Source organism: Hylobates moloch, unplaced genomic scaffold (genome assembly GCF_009828535.3).
Source record: "Hylobates moloch isolate HMO894 unplaced genomic scaffold, HMol_V3 SCAFFOLD_5, whole genome shotgun sequence".
Taxonomy (NCBI): Eukaryota; Metazoa; Chordata; class Mammalia; order Primates; family Hylobatidae; genus Hylobates; species Hylobates moloch.
In genome coordinates, this window is record NW_026652280.1 from 20,445,601 (window position 1) to 20,469,001 (window position 23,401).

Genomic DNA, 23,401 nt, shown 5'->3' on the forward strand with positions numbered 1-23,401 from the left:
CTGCTGGTCCTTACCAAGCCAGGCGCTCACTCAGGAAAATTAACCATACAGGTGTGACACAGGTTTACAGTGAAAGGGAAAACATGGGCAACAACAGGGAACGTGTATCAAGCGGACACTGTGGACATGTCAAGGACCACGCGCCTTATTGCTCATGACAGCCCCATTTGGTAAGTGCAGTTCTTATCCTCCGAGGCTGAGGGAAGTTAAGTAACTCACCGGAGGCCACATAGGTGGTTAAGTGACTTTTAGGGCCACTAAATTCTTAGATCAGAATTGAACAAACGTAAAAGAATGAGGTAGATTGGTAAGTCCTGATTGAAAGGATGTCAACATCATTGTATTTGATGAAAAAGAGAACATTTTTGTAAAACTGAAGAGTGCGTTTTAAAACATCACTGGCCTCCTTTTGATTCCTCTAACATGTCACTATGCAAAGTGGGCACCAGCAGCATGAGCATCCTCTGGGAGCGTGTTACAAGTCTGTAGTCAGGCTCACCCCAAACCTCCTGAGTCCACATCAGCAGTGAACAAGACAGGTGGCTGTGTACTCCTTAAAGTGTGAGAACCCTCTAGCCCGCCAACAGCGCTCCCTTTTCAGGGCCTCTGCACTTGGCTATAATGTGCTTCCCGGGATTTACGGGCTCCACTCCCTCTTATTTCTTTGAACTCTGCTTAATGTCACCTCCTTAGAGAGGTCTCCTCTGACTTCCATCTGAAAAGCAGTGTCCTCTGTCACCCTCTATCTGCTTAACATGCTTTATCTCTCTTCATAGCAATGACCAGTACCCGAAATCTTAGGCTCGTGTGTTATCTGTTCCTCCTACTCCAGTGTGAGCTCCGTCAGGGCTGGGACTTTGTACCTCTAGCACATCAGACAGTGGCTGGGTAAAAGTGCTTGATAAATACTTGAAAGAGGGTCTACTTTCTCGGCAGGACTATATATAGTGCAAATATCTAATTTAATGGTGGGTATCCCTGGGAAGTAGAAAGGGAAGACTGACGAAAGAGACCTTTTGTAGTTTTTGCAATTTTCAACTTTTACCCTTCTGGAGTTTTTGTAATTTTTCAAAGGAGTATGCACCATTTTTAATAATTTATTAAACACTTTTCAAATAATTTAACAAACTATCTCAAGATATATCATACCACAAAACAAAGCAGATTACCTCCCTTCCTTCTAAAACGTTTTGACTTTCTTAGTTTCTCAGATTACACTTTAATAAGAAACTATGTCCTTTTAAGGGCCTCTTTGTTTCCCCCCAGAAATGTCATTATATTAAGAATTTTACTTTTGAAACTCAGACATTGCAACTATACATGTGGACCATGCCTTGCCCCACTAGCAGGCCAGGCCCTAAATAGCCTGCCTGGTTCTTGAAGTGGTGCAGACTCTCACACTCAGTGTAGAGTCTCCCACAGTTGGCAGAGAGATTCAGCAGATTCGAATCAGAGTCCACAAAAGAAAACCATCTTTACTGGTGAATCTTTTATTTGGACAAGACAAAAACATCTCCACACTGTTCCCTTTTATACAGAAAATGGAACATCTCAAATATATTAGTTTTTCTCTTTTTCAACAGAATTCATTTCAATCTGGTCCCAGGAACTGCTTCTCATTTTAGGATTCACGTTTTAGTAACACATATGCACCCATTACAGCCAAAAGAGCATACTGGAAAGAAAACACAATGGAAAATCACTGTGAGGTCTACAAAGAAATTTGGTCTGTAAATGTATTCAGATGAAGTCCATTAAATACTGAGCTGAGGACAGAATCAAAAGATTACCTCTTCCCCCCATGCCTTGTTCTCTAAATGAGCTGTTCAATGCTACATTATGGTCAAAAACCCAAAAATATACTGATGGACTAAAGATCAGACAATGAACAAACACAGCAAATGCAGTGCTTACTCCTACGCAGGTTTCCCACTGTTTGTCAAGTGATTTTTTAAAAAAATACAGATACACGCCTGTAATCCCAGCACTTTGGGAGGCCAAGGTGGGCAGATCACCTGAGGTCAGGAGTTCGAGACCAGTCTGTCCAACATGGCAAAACCCCATCTCTACTAAAAATACAAAAATGAGCTGGGCGTGGTGGCGGGCACCTGTAATCCCAGCCACTAGGGAGGCTGAGGCAGAAGAATCACTTGAACCCGGGAGGCGGAGGTTGTGGTGAGTCGAAATCGTGCCACTGCTCTCCAGCCTGGGCAACAGAGCCAGATTACGTCCAAATATATATATATATATATATATATATATATATATATATACATACGTATATGTGTGTGTATATATATATCTATTTAGAGAGAGAGAGAGAGAGAGAGATACCATTTTTGTTGACGTTGAGAGGTAAGCATTACTGGTTTATGGTACTACTTTTGTGTGTGTATGAAAATTTCCATAATAAAAAGCAACAATTAGATAAATGCCATTTTAGAACACTGAACATACAAGGGGAAAGTAGCTATTTTAAATAACTAATTTAAGTGTTGCTACTTTAAATGACTACATTAATATGTAGTTAACTACAGATACTCTGCAGGCCTATTAATGGCAACATGTTTTAAGAAGACTGCCTGTTTACAGTTGCACAAGTAAAAGCTCCAATATTTAATGAAGTAAATAAATACAGACACACATAAATGCCTACCTTGAATTTTGGATAGTCATTCATTATTATGGTGACCATACCAACATATGGTAAAAACCTAAATTGTGGGATAAAAAGCAAGAGATATAAAAGTTGCTTATATAACATGATGATGGCAACATCTGAAAACACTATAAATCAGTCTTAAGAAATGAATTGTACGAGGGAATGCCACTGACCGGGGCTGTAAGGATGTATTCAGCCCTGTCTCAAACAGCTTTATTAGTAAGGAGCGTCAGCACTGGCAGCCAGGACAAGTTTTCTAAGTAGGCACTTGGGTTGAGATAGTGATGCTGGTTGTCTTCACTTGCTACAATTAAAATAGTTAAGTCGCTTGTACAAAAAGAATAGGCAACTTTCACAAATCTAGTTTTTATTTAGAAGAGAAGATTCAGATAGCCCATATAAAAACTACTGTTAGATAAAGCTTTCAAAGTACATGAATAATGAGTTTGTAATGCAAATAATTATTTTCATTTCCCAGTGCTTGTCAGATATAACAAATAAATGTATTGGGTAGCAAATACAAATGTGAATACCATAACTTATACTCAAATATGATTATGATCCCAGAGAGAGGAGGTTCAGTACATAAACCAGCCAACGATTATGCTCACAAAATTAACAGCAATATGTAATCAGATTGACCCAGGTCTCAATCATTTCTGCTCATGGGAAACAAGGTAACACACCCATAGGTACCCTCCAGTCTTTTATAAATCAGTAGTTCCATCCTCTCTCTTATCCAAAGCCTTTCGCCAGAGTGTCTAGAAAGACAGGATGAACTAACTGAAGCCCTCCTGATCCCCCGGAGATATTCAAGTGAAAATGCAACAAAGAAAAATGGTTAAAGGAGTAGGAAGAAGCCGTAAGCCACAATCTGACTAATAACGCTAAATCTGACAAAATGGGAGCCAGTCTCTCCAGCCTTAAAAAGCTAGAGATTTAGGTAAGATAAAAAAACATTTCTAATGGCTGTTAAACATAAAAAGGGTTGCCAAGAGAGGGGAAGAATTCCCTTTTGTGGTTTTTAATGAGGATGCATTCTCTGTTATGTCAATCAGAAGCAGAACTCATTGCTGGACAACTATACAAAGATGAATACTAAAAGATGTATCACAGAAATGTTCTTAGTTGTGAAAAATAGGAAATAATCTAAGTGTCCACCAAAAGGGGATTGGTTAAATAAATAATTATTCACAATAAAACAGCTTGTAGCCACTTAAAAAGATACAGATGTAGATTTGACACGAAAAGCTATTTCCAACTTCCTGTTGGGTCAAAAACAATCAAATTCTAAGTAAAATTATATATATGCATAACACACATCTGTACCAGCCCAGAGAGTATCTACAGCATTCCCTGAAATGTTAAACAGTGGTTATCTCTGGGAGGCTTTCTTGTAATGGTTATTTAAAATCTGCAAATAACTAATCTCTCAGTGAGGATTTATTTTTCTTCTTTTTTTAGAACAAATTGTTTTTAATTTTTATTAATAGAGATGGGGCATCCCTATATTACTCAGGCTGGTCTTGAACTCCTGGGCTCAAGTGATCCTCCTGCCTTGGCCTCCCAAAGGTGCTGGGATTACAGGTGTGAGCCGCTGTGCCTGGCTGGATTTATTTTTAAACAGATTTGAACCCATCATATAGATAATGTAATTGGGTTCGGTTTTAGATTTTAGGTCTTTAGGAATTTCTAAGTTGTATTTAGTCTTCACAGGATAAACTAGAACTGCTTAGAACTCTCCTGATATGTCATATTTGTAATTAATGACTCATTAGCCTATTGATTTAATTTCTTCATTTCTAAGTGTTTTTCATAAACTTCTATATAATTTAAAGGTGAATCCTCACCCTCTTGCTCTTCCCACCACGTCCTTCTTTTCCAGCCAGTTCTGGCCTTCTTTGTACAAGCCTCTATCGTCAACTTCATTATTATCTCCTTTAGTCAGAAATTTGATGTCTCCATTATCTCTGGAAAGCAAAATAATGTCCTCTCAAAAATTATTTTCAGCACAGCATCATTAACAAAAATATTAGTCCACCCAAGACTTTACTGTCAGACAGGAGCATTCAGAAAAACAGTCAAAGATAACCTGACCTTCCTTTAGTCTGAGATGACTGCTTAAGACAACCATTCAACTGAAGCACAAATCTAATGACAGTTTTGTAGACCTAAATTCCAAAACACTCAAGTAACCTTGACAACAAAAAGCATGACCAAGCACAAGGGCAACAATTTGCTTCCAGCACAGCACACAATGAAGAATTCCTTCTTACCACATGGCTTCTGGGAATGACGAATAAACTAGGACCTGACATTTTTTAACCTGTAAACAAGTGTATTAGTGTCATTCATCAGTGGGCAAAATCATGTGAATCACCACTGTGCAATTCTTTCAAGTCCAGATTCATAACACACAAAAACACTGCTGACAAGGAGCTTTGCCAGGCTCACTTCATTCACCTCAAGTCAGAATAGGTCAGAAGTCAGGACATGAAGCTGGTTTAACAACCTGTGTTGGACTTGAACTGTTTTCATTCTTAGACCTCATGGAACAATTTGGTTTTTTGTTTATTTGTTTGTTTGTTTGAGATGGAGTCTTGCTCTGTCACCCAAACTGGAGTGCCATGGTGTGATCTCAGCTCACTGCAACCTCTGCCTCCCAGATTCAAGCGATTCTCCTGCCTCAGTCTCTGAGTAGCTGGGATTACAGGTGTGAGCCACCACACTGAGGTAATTTTTGTATTTTTAGTAGAGATGGGGTTTCGCCATGTTGGCCAGGCTGGTCTAGAACTCCTGACCTCAAGTGATCCACCCCCCTCGGCCTCCCAAAGTGCTGGGATTACAGGCATAAGCCACCGCGCCCAGCCTCATAGAACAATTTGTTAACATGGATGATATTCCTCTTCACTCTAGATATAAACTTGATCCTAGATCACACAGATTTGAGCACAAGGTAATTTAAATGCAAGTGTGCTCTAGGCTGTCCTCAGATTTCCTTTTCCTTGCCAAATGCAGAATTTGTTACTGCATTATTTCCTTCACCACTGACCACGGTAGTATAAAGTTTTGCAAGGAAACAAGACTCACAAATGGCACAACACCAGTGTGTTAAAGAGACATGTGGGACTCATTTTAAGCATTCTAAACTGGTGCTCAGATAGCCGTGACTCTAGAAACATAATATTGTAGTATTATGGAGCTGTAAAGAGGGTCTTCTTTCAATAAGACAGATGAAAAAAGAATGCACTAGTATAATGAGATAAAATGCCAAAAGCCCCCAAAGATTTGAAACCATATCAAAAAGAGCAAGCTGATTTGCAGCCATGGTTATAAAGGAAATCAGGATAAAAATCCTGACAGTCTCTCATAATTCATGCAAATTAGAGCACATAATCATCATTTCCTCAACTTGGAACAAATGATCATCTTTAGAAATTAATTGTAAGTCAGTGCGAGTACTGTCACATCATGACTGAGGATGCTTCTTCCTCAGGAATCTAACAGGTAGGCATCAAGTAACTGTTAGTACAGGACCAGTGTATCAGCACAGGTTGAAACTGGATTGTTCTCATGTTTAGAGTAATGTGAAGTGAATAAGTATCAATATCTGTGGGGTACACCTGTGAAGAAGCAGTAAATGGGCCGGGCACGATTGCTCACAACTGTAATCCTAGCACTTTGGGAGGCCAAGGCGGGTGGATCACCTGAGGTCAGGAGTTCGAGATCAGCCTGGCCAACATGGTGAAACCCCATCTCTACTAAAAATACAAAAATTAGCCGGGTGTGGTGGCACATGCCTGTAATTCCAGCTATTTGAGAGGCTGAGGGAGGAGAACTGCTTGAACCCAGGAGACTGAGGTTGCAGTGAGCTGAGATCACGCCATTGCATTCCAGCCTAGGAGACAGAGCCTCAAAAAAAAAAAAAAAAAAAAAATTAGCCAGGCATGATGGTGCATGCTTGTAGTCCCAGCTACTCGGGAGGCTGGGGCAGAAGAGTCGCTTGAACCCGGGAGGTGGAAGTTGCAGTGAGCAGAGATCGCACCATAGCACTCCAGCCTAAGTGACAGAGTGAGACTCCGTCTCAAAAAAAGAAGCAGTGAATGGAATGGGAATCTAATACCAGATATGTACAAGTAGTTACCTCTCTCTCAAACTCAAACACACACACACACACATACACAGTGAGAAATGCTCCATTATTTAAAAACATACCTACGCATACCTAAATTTAATTCTATGACTCATACAGATAAAAATCCATACTAAGCTGCATAAAGGTAAATGAATAACCAAGTATATGAAATGTAACATTTTTTTACCAATCATGTGAAGTACTCTCTCATGGGAACTTTATATTTTTGAGCAAGAAGTAAATGTTTCCGGTTCCAGAAAAGGGTCTTAATAAGTAAGTCATGGCTGGTATTAACAGCAAGGCTGTTTGGGGAGTGGGGGATGGGGTGGTGGAAAATTAATGCAGAATATGCAATGACCAAATCATGAGATGAGTTGGAAAAGGAATTTTTATCCATCCAGGACTAATATTACTGCTGAAAATGCCACTTTGGCCAAAGTAACATAGAAAAACAGCTAGGTTTTTTGGCATTTCAGAAAATAATTTTCATATCAAAACCATCCTCTGTTGCAATGTGACTTGATTTTCTTTCAGCTCCTTCAAATAACTAACATGTCATAATACATCACACCTTATATTTGTGCAGCAATTTAAGTTTCTGAATTGCTTGAGTAAACATTAGTTCGTTTAATTCTCATAATCACTCTGTGAGTTACTACGGGTTTAACTACTACAACTCCCATCCTACAGAAAGAGTTAAGCATTTGGTCCAAAGTCACCCAGTGAGTCAATGGCAGAACTCAGAACATAATCCAGTGCTTTTACTAGTTTCTAATTAGCCACGAATCTACCAAAAATTTACAAAACAAAACCAAAAAGAAATAAAGCCTCTTTACTTTTCATGAACTTTGATTACTCTGTGAACTATTGGAATGTCTCGTCCTTCAACTTTAAAAACAACTATTTCACCAGCTCTGATTGGGTCTTCCCGGAAATTTGTGAGGAACAGGAGGTCTCCTCTGTGAAAGGCCGGCTCCATACTGCCACTGGAAAGAAGCACAAAGTCAGTATCGGCATTACCCTGTGTCCAAAAGGCGATCAGAATAAACATGTCAGAGGTGAAACTCAATAGTCAAGTAGGTCTCAGGAGCTATAAAACGAGCCAATGTGGCTTCCTTCTTCACTGCTCAAGGTGGTAACGTGTGCGAAAGGAAATGAATTCTACTGAGCTTAACGTGTCATGAGCACTGACAGGACCCTCTGCAGTTTGTATCAGGTAGAAAAGAAACCAGGATTATTGTCAACTCTGAAGTAAAAGCTACCAATTTTTAGCTTTAAAAAAAGTCCTGCGCCTACAAATATAGTAGTGTTTTCCTCTAGAACTGCAGGCTTACAGCTAATCACCCTAGGGAAATCCTTTCATTTTAGAGCAGATCCCCAGCACTTAGGATACTGCAATACTTACTTAAGAAATGAGGAACACATGAGTGCACTTGGGGAGCAGGACCCGCCCTGATGCCAAACTCAGGGCTGGGACAAAACTGGAACCCAAGTCTTTCGCCTCCTGCACCAGCATCTTTTCCACCATATTCTACAAAAGCCCAATGCTAACAAACATTGACTGGGTTATTGCGGAAGTCAATAAATAATTCCACATGATACCGATTTAAACCTGTGCCAAAATCTTTGGTGGATTCAAAGTAAATTGCAATATGCTGGAAGCTGAAATTTTAAAAATTCATTATATATATTTGCTCATGCTTTGTTTTAATACGTGAGAAAATAAGACCTAGAAACACAGCTTGACGGGGGTTGTGCAACCAAGGATGAGTAACGGCTGCTGAGCAGGAAGAACGTGAGGAGAATGAACCGCTGAAGCTCCACGGTGCTCTAGCAGAAACAAAGAAAACCATGGCTCCCAACAGGACTTCGGGAAGCTGGCCCTCCTTCCCCTCCAGCCTGGCCCACCTTGAACATCTCAGCAGGTGCAGAAGGTGGCAAGGAGAAATGCAGCCTGTCACCAAGTACCTTCTGATAGGTTTACATTTAAGTGAAACCAGTGCCACTAAGTATGGTCATGGATGAAGCATTCAAAATCAGCCAATCTGAATGACGGAGGAAAAGGGCTGGAAATACAACCGACTTAAGAGAAAACATCACAGTCAAAACGATTGAGTTTTTTCTGCCCCCCAATATGAAATTCTATTTTGTCTTCTACTGAAAATAAAACATAATTGTTTCAGGGTTAAAAAAAAAAAAAAAGCTAAAATGCTTGAGATAATTTCTTCACCTGTGGCTTCATCTTTACTCCTTCAACAAAATTCCTGAAGATACAGCGGGAAGACGTTGATAGAAAAGTAATGGTTAAGGGAACTGCAGCTAGGAAAAGATCCCTGCACAGACTGCAGGGGCCACAGGTGTCCTGAAGTTGGACATCAAGGACCACTATCATGTCCTATCAGGAGAGGAGTTCTTTTCAATGTTTCACTAATACCATTGTCTACTTGCTTTCCTCATGGGCCAGATTCTCCCAAAAACCACACATCCCTTAGGGATGTCATTGGTTTATGCTGACAAACCAAATTGCTTTAACATTACGAAGGATGCTTTAAAAAAAAAAAAAAAAAGTCCCTAAGTGCAGCAATATCACACTACCTTCTGTATGCAAATGTGTCTGTGAGATTTGAGGAGGGCCAGGAAATCTCAGATCTAATGTTGGCTCTGCCAAAAGTTACCGGGAGATGCTTGAGGCTTGGCCTCACTGGGCCTCAGGTTCCTTATCTGTTAAGGGAGAGGGTCCATCTAAATTTGAGGTTTTAAATTCCCTCTTCTTTAAAAAAAAAAAAAAAAAAAAAAAAAGAGCCTTAAAATCCTTCCTTCAAATGAAATCTTACCAGGAAGTATAACCACATAAAACACATAAAGGTGGAGCTGTTGCAGGTGAAGCAAGGCTAAGGCTTCCTGAATCCATGAGTGTGCTCCCCTTCTCCCCACTCCTAATCTACCCACCCCAACCCCAGGGGCCTCCCCAAAGCACACGAGTGCTTTGTGTGAACACGAGTGGGTCGGAGGTCCCACAGCTCTGCTGTGAGCTAGGCTGTCCTCAGGCTTCTAAATTCACGAAATTCATGAAAACTCGATCTCTAGAAGTGTGCCCCTTGGCCAACCACATGAGGGCGGCCTGGTGAGGCGTGGATCACGGCTATGGCCCCACGAGGTGGTGGCAAGGCCTGGTGGAGGGAAAGGGCACTGGTTTGGGAGCTAAGAGCCCTGTGTTCTGGCCTCAGCTCCTGCACTGATAGGCTGTGACTCTGCCCAAGTTGCTGCCATAGCCCACCATGCCACCTTGAAAACAACAGATTTGATGGCCTAAGACACGCCAGACAGACAGCGTCTTGAAGCACCTATCAGTTCCCAAACACGGCCATTTGATTTCAAATTGATGTTAAGTTTTTCCCCTTGGATGGCTTTATGGCTGTGTGAAGTTAACTCTAGTGTTAACTTCTCCAAAATAAACATGCTGTACTTTTATAAGCATCATAGTCTCAAGAAGATAGTAGCCATCAATACACCAGTATTACTGAAGAAGCTTGAAAAAAATACTAGACACAACGCTACGTGCTGGGGATACAGACTCCCTCTGCCTGTGGTACGAAGAAAATGAAGTAACATTTTTAGTTATGTTTAAAAATCAATTTGTATAGAAATAATGCATGAATACCACATATTATTAAATTGACATTTGAAATGGATTAGGTACACGAGCATCAACATGGTTAAAGCTCTAAAATGTCTACTAAGAAAGATAAGATTTTTCAAAAGCCAGAAAAAAAAATGAAACATTTTCAAAATAGATATTAATAAAGACTAATAATTTATCCAATTAAAATCTTGCATTTTAGCCGTCATGCAGGTTTTTACTTAAGGCTGCCCTGCTCCTCAGGCCCAAGGCAGCCTTGTGATGGAGGCTGGAAGCTGGAGGCCAGCCTTGGGGACCTACCTCAGCACCACCACGATGGGGCTCTCACTGCCCGTGAGCACGATCAAGCCTTTCCATATCATGAGTGCAGAAGACACGATCATGGCGAAGTTTAAAACCTGGTAATAGAGCTGGAATGAAAAAAGAGGAAACCACGATGAAAACCAATAGCAGAAGATCCACCAACCTGTGAAGTTGGAGATACACTTATCAAACTTTTTCAAAGACACAATTTTAGGACAGGAAACTAACACAACGTACAAAATTCTGCAGTATTTCAACTGTCCCTGGAAAGAGCCTTGCAAATATCATCTCTCCTTAAGTGAGAGAGAAGGGAGAAAAAAAAGAGCAATCTGTGAGGCTTGTCTTGTTAAAGCCTCAAGGAGGCCCTAATCACCTCTTTGGGATTTCCCAGCACCTTATACCCTAGAGAGTTCCACTACTCAAGGCCTGCCACCAGAGCCTCCCGAAGCAGACCAGTCCCAGACACAGCGCAGCATGGTGAGCACAGGTCTAACCCGGATCCACACACTGTGGATTCACCTAGAACTACCTTTAGCCTCAAATGGAAGCTTCGGAGTCCTATAGTGCTTGGCAATGAGGCCATCCTGCTCTAAAAATGACATTTTAAAACCAGTGAACAGAAACTCTAAACACCTGGATGTTTAAATTTTTCATAAATGTTTTAAAAGGTAAATAACAAATATTTGGTTAAGAGCACAAGTGGGGGCCGGGCGCGGTGGCTCACGTCTGTAATCCCAGCACTTTGGGAGGCCGAGGCGGGTGGATCATGAGGTCAGATGGAGACCATCCTGGCTAACATGGTGAAACCTCATCTCTACTAAAAAAAATACAAAAAAATTAGCAGGGTGTGGTGGCAGGCACCTGTAGTCCCAGCTACTTGGGAGATTGAGGCAGGAGAATGGCGTGAACCCGGGAGGCAGAGCTTGCAGTGAGCCGAGATTGCGCCACTGCACTCCAGCCTGGGCCACAGAGTGAGACTCCATCTCAAAAAAAATAAAATAAAAAAAAGAGCACAAGTGGGGCTGGGCACAGTGGCTCACGCCTGTAATCCCAGCATTTTGGGAGGCCAAGGCAGGCAGATCACAAGGTTAGGAGATCAAGACCATTCTGGCCACCGGTGAAACTCCATCTCTACTAAAAAACACACAAAAAAATTAGCCAGGCATGGTGGCGGCCACCTGTAGTCCCAACTACTCGGGAGGCTGAGGCAGGAGAATGGCGTGAACCTGGGAGGCAGAGCTTGCTTGCAGTGAGCTGCGATCGCGCCACTGCACTCCAGCCTGGGCAACAGAGTGAGACTCCGTCTCAAAAAAAAAAAAAAAGAGCACAGATGGGAGGGTCACATGAGTTGATGCATAAGCACTAGTTACATCAGCTCAGAGAAGGAGGTGGAAGCCCACCCGCTCCACCTCAGACCACTGCGTTTAGACCCACGGGGCTTGCCTTGCTCCCTGCAGCATGGCACAGGCTGAAGCACAGGCTCTTCCTTGCTGACAGCTGCCTGCTGCACCTGCCAACTCCTGGTGACTAAAGGAGAAAACAACACCTGCCCATGTGCCAACACCCTGTCAGGCTGGAGCCGACCTGTCAGCCCAAACATCCACCTTCCTTCCAGGCACAACAGGGACTAATGCTGCTGTGGCTAGTACCACTCAAAATCAAAGCCCCTCACGGCATTGCCAGCACCACCCTCCAGGGAGGCTCCTTACTTTAGTACCTGCCTCAATCTTCCTCTTCACAACCCTGCAGTTGTTGGGATGATCTGCAGAGCCACGTGGGTGGTCCATCAACACTGTGCTGTCTCAATTCCTGGGCCTCCATCCACATCTCCAAAGATCTTCCCTCCACTGGGACCACCCACTCTCAGCAACACACCCTGGAACCAAAATGGCTCTATCCCCACGTGGGTCTCTGGTTCAATGACCCCCTTCCACCGGGCTGCAGGTGCCTATTCTCCTGGCATCTGTGCTCACTTCTGTGTACACCTGAGGACCCATGTTCTGTCAGGTCCTTCACCCCTCACTTCTGTTCTTCTACCCTCAGCATGCAGTGTGCACAGTCACTTATAGGGTGGGAGCCACAACCCCCACCAGGCCTGGCAGCCCTTCCTCCAGAGATTTCTGTTCCTCTCTCCAGGAAATGAACTCCCAGACCTCTGCTGAGGAGGGTGAGGCCTCTGGGTGGAAGACACAGGAGAGCGAGGGGTCTCACTGCTTCTCTGCTTTTCTACCCAATCAAATTTATTTCAACCCTAACCTCCCCTTCGCCTTCAGTTCTGGCGACACCAATTCCTGGGTCTCTAAGGACTCTCTCTGCCTCACAAACCTGAAGAGCCACAGCCTCCCCCAGTGCCGCTCACATCCTGGCTTTCTCTGGCTGTGCCAATTCCCATTCTTCCATCTGTTTTCCAGCTTCTAGTATTTGGCTGATCTTGTTTCCTTTCCCGGGCGTATCCTGGAGTAACTGATACCTTCTAAACTCTCCTTGCTATTAATATAGTTTTAGTGTTTTGGAGGCAGTGACGTTAGACAGGTTAGATCCCACCTTAGCTCCCTACCAGCTTTCCAGAACATCCTTTTGAATTGAGTTTGGAGTGAGGACCTGGATCACGTGGCTCTGGGCAACATCATTTTCCTCAACTATCCAAATTTAATATTAACTGAGATGGAATGTGGTGGTATGAACTCTTTTTGAGCATTAAGTACAACTTAAAATACAGTTTTAAACACAGTTTAAATACAGTTTAAAATACACGAGGCCTGGAAAAGTCGGACTGAAAGACACCCAGGAAGTCCAAATAGAGACTTGCCAGGTGGTTCTATGTGGTTCTGACTTCTCGGTGTGTGCACCGTTCTTTAGCAGCAGCGCAAGCATCAGCATGCACTAGGATCAGCTGGCGATGCCTGAGGACTGCACTTCAGACACATTCCCAGGTGACACGAAAGCTGCTGGCGTGGGAATCACAGCTGAGAACCACTGCTCTATACCATTGGTTCTCAACCTTGGCTGCACCTCAGAATCATCGGGGAAGCCCCGGAAAGTCCATCCCAGACCAGCTGGATCACTGGGAGGGGTGGGGTGATTCTGAGGTGCAGTGAAAGTTGAATCACGGCTCTATACCTCCTTCTCCCATCGGCTAAAGACTCTCCCATCGCAAGCCCTTCCTCCACCTCACATCCTCCTCCAGCTTTCACACTCTCCCTTCTCCTTCACAGCTCTTCTCAAAACAGTGTCTACCCCAAGTTGCTCCCCTTCTTCACCATCTATATTCAGTCCTCAACCTACATAGTCAGTCACATGCTCACTAAATCCGAACGGTAACTGTCGGCCCTCACCTTACCTGACCTTCCAGCAGCTCTCAACACACATGATCATTTCTTCAAACCCTCGGCCCCTGCCTTCCAGGACGGCATGCCATCCACTTCTCACCACTTTCTTGTCTTCCTGCCAGTTGCTCCTCCTCTACCTGAACCTCCTCCTCTACCTGAATGCTGGCATTGGTCCCATCATGCTAACTACTCCCAATTCAGAGACTTCCAACTGCCTACCTGACGTTTCCACTTACATGTCTTTAAAGATACCCCATCCTCAACATGTCAAAATTAAACTTAACTTCTCCAAAAGCTTTCAGTGCTAGGGATCCTTCTCTCAGTAAATGACATTATTATCACCCTGCTGTTGGGAGCCACCCCCTACCCATTCATTCTATACATTCTGGCTTTCCAAACATGTCTGGAGTTTGTCCAGGTCTCTCTATTCCCACTGCCGCCATTCTCATCATATCACCAACGGGGCCCATCAGGCTGCTGTGAGAGCCTCATGACAGGTCTCCTAATGCCCATGCACACCTCTTCCGATCCATTCTCTGTGCTACACTCAGGGAGGCCATGAGCCACTTTATGACAGACACATTCTGAAAAATGCGTTGTTAGGTGATTTTATTGTTGTCGGAACATCATAGAGTGTACTTACACAAACCCAGATGGTGTGGCTTACTATACCCCTAAGCTATACGATGTAGCATATTGCTCCTAGGCTAGAAACCTGTACAGCATGCTACTGTATTGAATACTACAGGCGACTGTAACACACTGGTAAGTATTTATGTAACTAAACATAGAAAAGGCACAGTAAAAATATGGTATAATTTTATGGGACCACCATCGTGTATGTGGCCCACCATTGATGGAAACGTCATTATATGGTGCTTGACTGTACTGGTTTTCAAATGCACATCTGGTCACCTGGTTGTCTATGCCCTGCCTAAAGCCCTTTGATTGCATCCCACTACTCTGAGGATGAAGACTAAACTACAATATGACCTCTAAGGCCCTATCTGATATAACCCCGCAGCCCCGCTTCAGCTCGTGAAGCTCGCCTCACCCCAGCTGCACTGGTAGTATCTGTCCATGCTTCCACCTCACATGCTTCTTTTCATCCCAGGGCCTTTACCCAGAAGGCTCCCTCCCTGGACCCCTTAGTTTACCAAACACTCACCTTTACAACCACCTTTAAATGTCAGTGTCCAACAGAACCCTGCCCTGCCCTGACTGGCTAGACCAGAAATCAGCAATTTTTGTGTAAAGGGCTAGACAGTAAATATTTTATGTTTACGGGTCACATAGTCTCATTGAAACTACTCAGCCCGCCAATGTAGCAGGAAAGCAGCCATAGACAATATGTAAAAGAAAGAGCATGGCTGTGTGCCAATAAAACTTTACAAAAACAGGTGGTGCAATGGGGTTTGCCAACCTCCACTCTGGCCAGCCTAGGTCTTCCTACTATATATTCTCACTGCATCCTGTATTTCTTTTTATTGTTCATCAGCATCATAATTAAGCATATAATTACCTAATGTGCCTTTTGCACTAGACCTTACATTCCACAAAGGTAGGGATCATTTCAGTCTTGCTCATAGCTGTATCCTCAAGATTCAACATGGGTTTGGCAAAAAGTTAAGTATTCAATTTGTTGAATAAATAGTGATAAAATAAACATCTTTAATGGTGAGTGCAAACAAATCAGCAATAAGAAAAACACTAAAATTCCAACAGAAAAAGGTAAAAGCTTAAAACTATAATTTTCCAAAGAGAAAATACAAGTAGTAAATAAACATAAAAAATGTTCAAACCAATAATCCTGCCTCTACCCTCCTTGCAACCCCTTCCATTTTTTTTTGTTTTTAGCAACTTTTTTTTTTTTTAAGATACAGGATTTCACCCGGTCGCCTAGGCTAGAGTGCAGTGGTGCAATCATAGCTTACTGCAGCCTCAAACTCCTGGGCTCAGTGGACACTCCCACCTCAGCCTCCCAAGTGGCTGGACTACAGGCAAGTCCTGGCATGCCTGGGTAGTTCTAAATTTTTTTCGTTGGTAGAAATGGGGTCTTTTTATGTTGCTCAGGCTGGTCTTGAACATCCTAGCCTCAAGCAATCCTCCCAAAGTGCTGGGACTACAGGCGTAAGCCACCACACCTAGCCTTTGCCTAAGAAATTTAAAGTGTCTGGTTTTTTGTTGTTGTTGTTAATACTAATATTTAGTGCTGGCAAGAATACACTGTGATGGGGATACAAATTGATAAACCATTCTGAAAGCTATTTGGCATTAGTATTAAGAGGTTACTCTTGGCCCGTAATCCTACTTCTAGGAATTCAGTCTAAACCAAAGGCAGGTTGAGAATTATGGCCTGAAGACATTCATTACAGTCTTAATTCTAATAATGTGGAAAAGGAAATAAACGAGCAACAGTATGGAAATAACTGAGTAGAAAATGGGGCCAGGTGCGGTATGGCTTGCGCCTGTAATCCCAGCACTTTGAGAGGCCGAGGTGGGCGGATAACCTGAGCTCAGGAGTTCAAGACCAGCCTGGCCAACATGGTGAAACCCCATCTCTACTAAAGATGCAAAAATTAGCTGGGCATGGTGGCGCATGCACCTGTAATCCCAGCTACTCAGGAGGCTGAGGCACAAGAATCGCTTGAACCCGGGAGGCGGAGGTTGCAATGAGCCGAGATCGCGCCACTGCACTCCAGCCTGGGTGACAGAGCAAGACTCCGCCTCAAAAAAAAAAAAGAGAGAAAAAGAAAATGGCAGATTACTCCACTATTTAAAACAATGCATAAAGAACTTAATGGGAGTGGAGGAGAAAGCAGGTTGGGTTGGGGGAGGAAAATAAAAAGGAACTTTAATGGCATGACCAAACACAGTATGTTGAGTGAAAAATGTAAGCTGCAGTAGGATCTCACCAAATGATCAAACAAACACAAAGAGATGCCCCAAGACGCTAAGGGAGGCTATTTTAGGATAGTGAAATTATGAGTCATTGACTTTTCTTCTTTAAACTATTCTCTATTCTGAAAACAAACTCTGACTGACGTAAGGTAGGAAAAGCAGAGCTCAAAACTGTCTCTTGCTAATGTTAAAACTGTAAAAATAGGTAATTTGAGGCAATAATGAAGGATACAACTGAAAGTGAGGACATAAGTGAATTAAGATAATTGTTAATGTATTTTGGTGCAATAAATCAAAATAGGAAAATAAATATAATTCAACATTAAAGTTACACACTTTTTTTTTTCTTTTTGAGATGGAGTCTCACTCTGTTGCCCAGGCTGGAGTGCAATGGCGCAATCTCTGCTCACTGCAACCTCCGCCTCCCGGACTCAAGCGATTCTCCTGCCTCAGCCTCCCGAGTAGCTGGGATAACAGGTGTGCGCCACCACACCTGGCTAATTTTTATATTTTTAGTAGAGACGGGGTTTCACCATGTTGGCCAGGATGGTTTTGAACTCCTGACCTCAAATGATCCACCCGTCTCGGCCTCCCAAAGTGCTAGGATTACAAGCGTGAGCCACCACACTCCGCCTACACATCATTTTTAAAAGCGACTTGGCTACTGTGTCAATAGCAAATTATGAAACTATCATTGTATTCCCAGGAGAGTGAAAAAGGAAACTGGAGTGCTAAGCAGACGTTGTCAAAGTGTTGGGCTATCATACGTTAAACCATTGCTTTTTCTGGTTACATGGATTAAGTTATTTAGTGGTGATTTCTAAGATTTTAGTGCACCTGTCACCGGAGCAGTGTACACTGTACCCAAATGTAGTCTTTTATCCCTCATCAAATGAAGAATATTTACCAGAAAGTTGCCATGAAACAATCAGTCTTTACACCATTTCACCATAAGCTCAAAGAGCATAACGAAAAAAAAGATCACAAAGCAAATATTTAAGAATGCAAAGAAGTGAGCCGTTAGAAGAGATAAAACATTCATGTCTTCATTCAATAAATATTGAGGTTCCAACAACAACAACAAAACACTGCTTCTAAAGTAAAATCAGCCTTACAAGTCACGTCACTCTAAAGCAGAAGTTGTTCACTGGAATTTACATTCAAAAACCTCCCCACCTGCTCTGCCTGACTTAAAGGACTTGATAAATAACCGCTGTTTCATTATGAATTACAGATCTGATTAGGAAAGCCCCAAACCATGGTTTTAAACAAAGATTGCCATTTTTAGACAAGTTTTCAAGCCATATGGCTCCACCCTGATAAAAGCAAATTATAAAATTTTGCCACTTATCCAGTAAAGACCTCATACCAAGAATATATTTTCCAGTATAATTTCCCATGCTTGAAAAGTTCATTAAGGGGAAGCAAAATCAATTCCTCAAAAAAACTTCCTTTGAGCAAGCCATCTACCTGCTAAGGAAATGCCCAAATACGTTAAGAAACCTACTAATGAGATTCTAGGCTTAAAATCCTGGAATCCAGAAAAGTGATTTTGATTGAACTACTGACAAGCTGACTGCGGTCTGAGAAAAAAAACAACCACCATGTTTCACGGGTGCTTTTGCTGTTGTTCACCTTTTCCTACCAACTTTGTATGCTCAGCACTTAATGTTCACAACAGAGTGTAGAACTAAGTCCATACTCAGTCATTGTCAACCAAAGATGAAACAGCCAATGTCTAAGAGTTTTAAGCAAACATTTCAGACCAAATATTCTGGCTGACAGCAGCAGCACTGCCAGTAGCTGTATTTCTTCCTCTCTTCCTCACTGCAGAAACAAAGAGCCCTTGTCTTGCATGTGGGTCCTGCTTTAATAGTAAGCAGGGGCAGCAGAGAAAGAAGGTCCTGCTTTCAAGACTGGTGGAGCATGTAGGCCTGACAAAGTGTCATAAGATGCTATTTTGGAGGGAAGAAGAGAAAAAAGAAAGCAAAAAGACAAAGCTTTTTTAAAAAGTACCAAGAAGCAGTAGATTTGAGCTTGCTGAATTTTAATTAGAAGACTAGCAAAACAGGCAATACAGCCAGCTACTGGCAGGCCTTATCGCTGAGAGCAAAAACAAGCTGATCTTTCAAAGGGCAAACTGGTTTAGGGATCAATACACTCATCAGAGGGCCTTTTCTGACAGTCTGCAATTATAGCCATCAGTAATCAGTACCAATTTTAGAGACACTTTAAAAACCCAGCCATTAAGTCTAGATTTTTAAACAAAGCTCTACTTCCTGGAGGATATTCTTGTGAACAGCATCAATGCTCAGGCCATTAGCAGTTACTTTTTTAAGCTGGTAATAATTTCTACTATAACTCATCTTCCAGAAACAGGAGTTATCAGCTTTGCACACCTAGACACTACCACATCCTAAACACGGTTGATGAAATAGAAATTATCACACTTTCCCACACTACTGCACTAGTCTGAAATTCTACTTGGGGAAGGGGGAGGAGAGTGAGAGGGAAAAAAACACATATGCCTAAAGGAGTAAGTTGTGACCTCCCATGGGCACCACCCCACATCTCAACATGATGGAGCAAATGAAACTGGATGCCATCAAAATAATGAAGATTAATACCATTTTCAAAGACAATCCAACCCCCCTGGTTGGAAGGTCCCATTTTTCTTAGCACAATTTATTAGTAGCAATAGTGGCATTAGTATCCACCGTGATGTTTAGGCCCTACAGGTCCCCCAAATTCTCTACCTAGAAGCTTACATAATCGTATTTTTCCTGACTAGAGGGCTTTCTTTCCAATCCCTACTCACTCTTAACCTTATAGTGAAGAGATAAGGACCCAAAGACAGTGATGATGGCCAATAAGTGGCTAAGGAGAGAGCAAGAGGAACGTTTTCCTCTGAGGTCCTCTCACAAAGGAGAGGGAATTCAACCACCCAGGTGCCCAAAGACCCTACACTGCCTCCTATATTCAGAGTGCAGCCATCTCAGAAGTTAGAGAAGCCTTCTGGAATCCCGCTGGGAACACTGGTTGAGTCCACAATGATTGCGCACCGCTTGTGAGCTCTCTAGGCACAAGGGGCATTATTTAGTCCCGACCCACGGTCCGGGGAAAAACAACTGCCCAGGCTGGGAAGAAACTGCTTTTGGAGGCATCGCTGGACAGCTCCCATTGTAGGAAAGTTCTTCCCTCTCGCCTACCTTTCTGCCTCTTCCACCTGCGGGCAGTCAGGCCTCTGAAGCCCCACAGAGAAATCGGTTCCCACTTTACCGGGTGGCCCTTCAAATACGCGCAGAGAGCTGTCGCTCACCGAGTCATCTCTCCCACAAGCGTGGCTGTGGCTTTCTCAACCACATTTGACATTCCATGGCACGGGGTTTCTATTCTCCCCTTTCCTGCACCCTCCCCTAATTGTGCTCTTGTCAGGGTAAGGAAGTGCACACCCATGCCCACACGTGGGCGTAGAACCCAGGGCCTGAGAGCCCAACGCGGGAGCTTCGGGTGGCCGCCCGGCCGCAGTCATTGGGAGCTGCCCTTGCTGGAGCCCTGCCCGGGAAGCCCCGACTCCCCGCTAGCACAGCCGGTCCCGGCCAGGGCGCGCTCACCACCCTCCTCCGTCACCTGGCGCTTGTTCATCTTCTTCAGGTCCCCGAAGAGATCCAAGCCAGACGCGGGAAGATGCGCCCCCACGGCGCCCGCCCGTACCATAGCAGGGTCTCCGGGGACCTAGCGGCCCGCCGGCTCTGGGTGTCACAGACGGCTGCAGAGCACTTGCCGGCACCCGCCCACCGGCCCAGCGTCCTTGCGGCCACGTGACCGGCGACTCGCTTGGGCGTCTGGGAATCGTAGTCTCGCTAGTCTTGGGCACTGGCCAGCCAGGAGTGAACCTGAAGGAAGAAAACTACCACTCCCAGAATGCTGCGGGGTGGGCACCTCGGCCAGTGAAGACCCGGGGCTCCTAGGGAGGGCAGCTACGGGGCTTCGGAGCCTTGTCCGACCCTTCGGAGGGAACATCGAGTAGCGGGTGACCCCGCATACCTCGGGGGCAACTCGGGTACGGGACTACTCAAGAGGAGCTGAATTTCCCGACTCTGGTCAGGCGCCAAGAGGACACCTAACTCCCGCTCGCAAATCACCTAGCCGTGTATCTTGGCTATTGGATGACTGCAGTGAGAAAATGTGGTGCCTCTACGTTGGGGGCGGGCTGAGCCGAATCGGGGCGGGGCCTAAAGATGGACTGCGGTGGGCGGGGCTGGGAAGAGGCGGGACTTTTGAGGCCGCTGAATTCTGCATTTTGAGTGGTACCACTTGAATGCAAGGAAGTATCTTTGAATGCCTTGACCATAGTTGGGTTGCAATGGATATTAATTAAATGGATACATAACCACCTAATTTCATACACGAGAAAGCAAAGGCCCAGAAAGGTTCATTGACATGGCCAAGGTTAAGTGGAAATGAGTGGAATATAACTCAAAGTTTTAAATTTAGAAGTCCTAGATCATCACAGTTCTGATCCTAGATTACCTTTGGTTCATTCACTCACTCGTGTATGCATTATGCATTATTTATTGTATTTATTTATCCACAAATCTTTATGGAGCACCTACCATGTACCTGGCCTTGTTGTAGGCACTTGAGAAACATCAGTGAACAAAACAAGCAAAGATTCTTGCCCTCATGAAGCTTATATTCTACCGAAGGCAGACATAATAGATAATTTATACAGTACCTAAAGGATGGAGGTGCTATGACAACAGGAAGAGCAGATAAGTTGAATGGGGAGGTCTGGGGGAAAGGATCAGGTTGCAATTTAAAATATACCAGAAGCTGACTTACCATGAAGCTAATGAAAGGTAAGTTCTGGGACCCTTCAATTGCAAAGGTGTTTCCCAAGGTGTGGGAGAAACTTAACCATAGAATGTGTAAAATTTTCAAAAGCAAGATATTGCAATTGCTATTGGTTAAGAGTTCTGTTTCTTTGCATTGCAACTTCACCTGCATTACATTTCCCCTCCTGTTGGAGGGACAAGGAGAATTTTGGAGATCCAGCTAAGGAGGAAACGAGATGGAGATACATTTAGTTTGAGTTTAGTGAATATATTTATGTGGTTCATGGTCTTTCCTGCCATCCTCGTGTAAAAAATGGCTTCTGGGAATACTGCCATCCACAGTGCCAATGCATCTGGCACCGTGGCAGGAAGTCGCACTGGAAGTGGCATCTGATATGAAAGTGTTCTGCTGCACCTGGCCTTGGAAATATGTGGGTAGGAGAGAAAAAACAAGGTTTGAAATGGACAGATCCAGAAGCTAGTCTGTGTAAAATTCTTCCAAATATCAGATGTATAAAATTGTAAGTGGAAGACACAGTGCTTAGTACATAGGAAGATATGGTGATAGTTAACCCTGTCACTAATAATTGCTGGAACTAAGGTGGCAGTACTAAAGGTTGAGAATCTGGATACATTTTGAAGAAAGAGTCTTCAGGATTTTTTGAAAGAATAAATATAGGGCGTGAAAGAAGAAAAGAGATTGAGGCTGACTCCAGGGTTTTTAACCTATGGAACTAGAAGAGTAGAGTTCCCCTCAACTTCAATGAGGAAAGCTGTGGGTGGAACAGGTTTGTGGGAATAGAGTAAGGGTCCAAAATGTGACCAGTAAACCTAGAACCCAGTGTGATATCTTCAGGTCAGAACCTTTGGCCCAGCCTCCAGGTTCCTGCTTAGGTTGAGCACTGGGTGAGAAGCAACACAGGAAGACATTGGGTAGAAGTCTCTGCATATTGTCCAGTCTTAGACTAATTTATTCACCTCCATGAACCCTTTGCTCATCCACCAAATAAAAACTGTATTTGTTACAGCCACTTTGGAAGACAGTTTGGCAATTTCTTCCAAAACTAAGCATCCTCTCACTATATGATGCAGCAATTGCACTCCTTGGTATTTACCCAAATACCAGCTTGAAAACGGATGTCCACACAAAAACCCGTACACGGATGTTTTTAGCATCTTTATTCATAATTGTCAACACTTGGAAGCAACCAAGATGTCCTTTAGTGGGTAAATGGATAAATAAACTGCAGGATATCCAGGCAATAAAATACTATTCAGTGCAAAGAAGAAATGTAATATCAAGCCATGAAAAGACAGGAGGGAAGCTTAACTGCATATTACTAAGTGAAAGAAGCCTATCTGAAATGGCTACATACTATATGATCCCAACTACATGGCATGCTGAAAAAGGCAAGGGATGTTGTGAGGGTCAAGTGAGGTATTAATAATATGCAAAAAAAACTCCCACCTGACTCAAAATAGACTCTCAGAACCAGTAGGAGGAATTATGGCTACTATCAATATTTTTTTCTTAAGCCAGGACATAAGTAATTAACAGAACTAGAGTGTTCACTTCATTGTTCTGTCACTGGT

General features: G+C 43.3%; 1 protein-coding gene across 3 annotated transcripts; it reads right to left on the reverse strand.

The window, feature by feature from the left end:
• Positions 1 to 1,474: 1,474 nt before the first annotated feature.
• SEC11C (SEC11 homolog C, signal peptidase complex subunit) lies at positions 1,475 to 20,784 on the reverse strand. Of its 3 annotated transcripts, none has more exons than XM_032152136.2 (6): positions 20,601 to 20,784; positions 10,738 to 10,847; positions 7,634 to 7,783; positions 4,513 to 4,632; positions 2,657 to 2,714; positions 1,475 to 1,675 (listed from the first exon to the last, which is right to left on the reverse strand). In XM_032152136.2, exons 1-6 carry the CDS (start codon positions 20,685 to 20,687, stop codon positions 1,622 to 1,624), a joined length of 579 nt encoding a protein of 192 aa, XP_032008027.1. In that variant the 5' UTR covers positions 20,688 to 20,784; the 3' UTR covers positions 1,475 to 1,621. The 3 variants fall into 3 exon arrangements, with proteins under 3 accessions (XP_032008027.1, XP_032008029.1, XP_032008028.1); XM_032152138.2 differs by having other exon boundaries at positions 20,585 to 20,602; XM_032152137.2 differs by lacking the exons at positions 1,475 to 1,675; positions 2,657 to 2,714 and adding an exon at positions 2,724 to 2,966.
• Positions 20,785 to 23,401: the final 2,617 nt, after the last annotated feature.

Bases quoted from the DNA above. Each gene is read 5' to 3' on its own strand.
- SEC11C (XM_032152136.2), bottom strand. From the start codon at position 20,687: ATGGTACGGGCGGGCGCCGTGGGGGCGCATCTTCCCGCGTCTGGCTTG. The intron at 4,633-7,633 runs GTAAAGAGGCTT...TTTGCTTTCCAG, and splicing joins GTAATCAAAGTTCATGAAAA to AGATAATGGAGACATCAAAT. The intron at 2,715-4,512 runs GTGAGGATTCAC...CCCACAATTTAG, and splicing joins GTGGTGGGAAGAGCAAGAGG to GTTTTTACCATATGTTGGTA.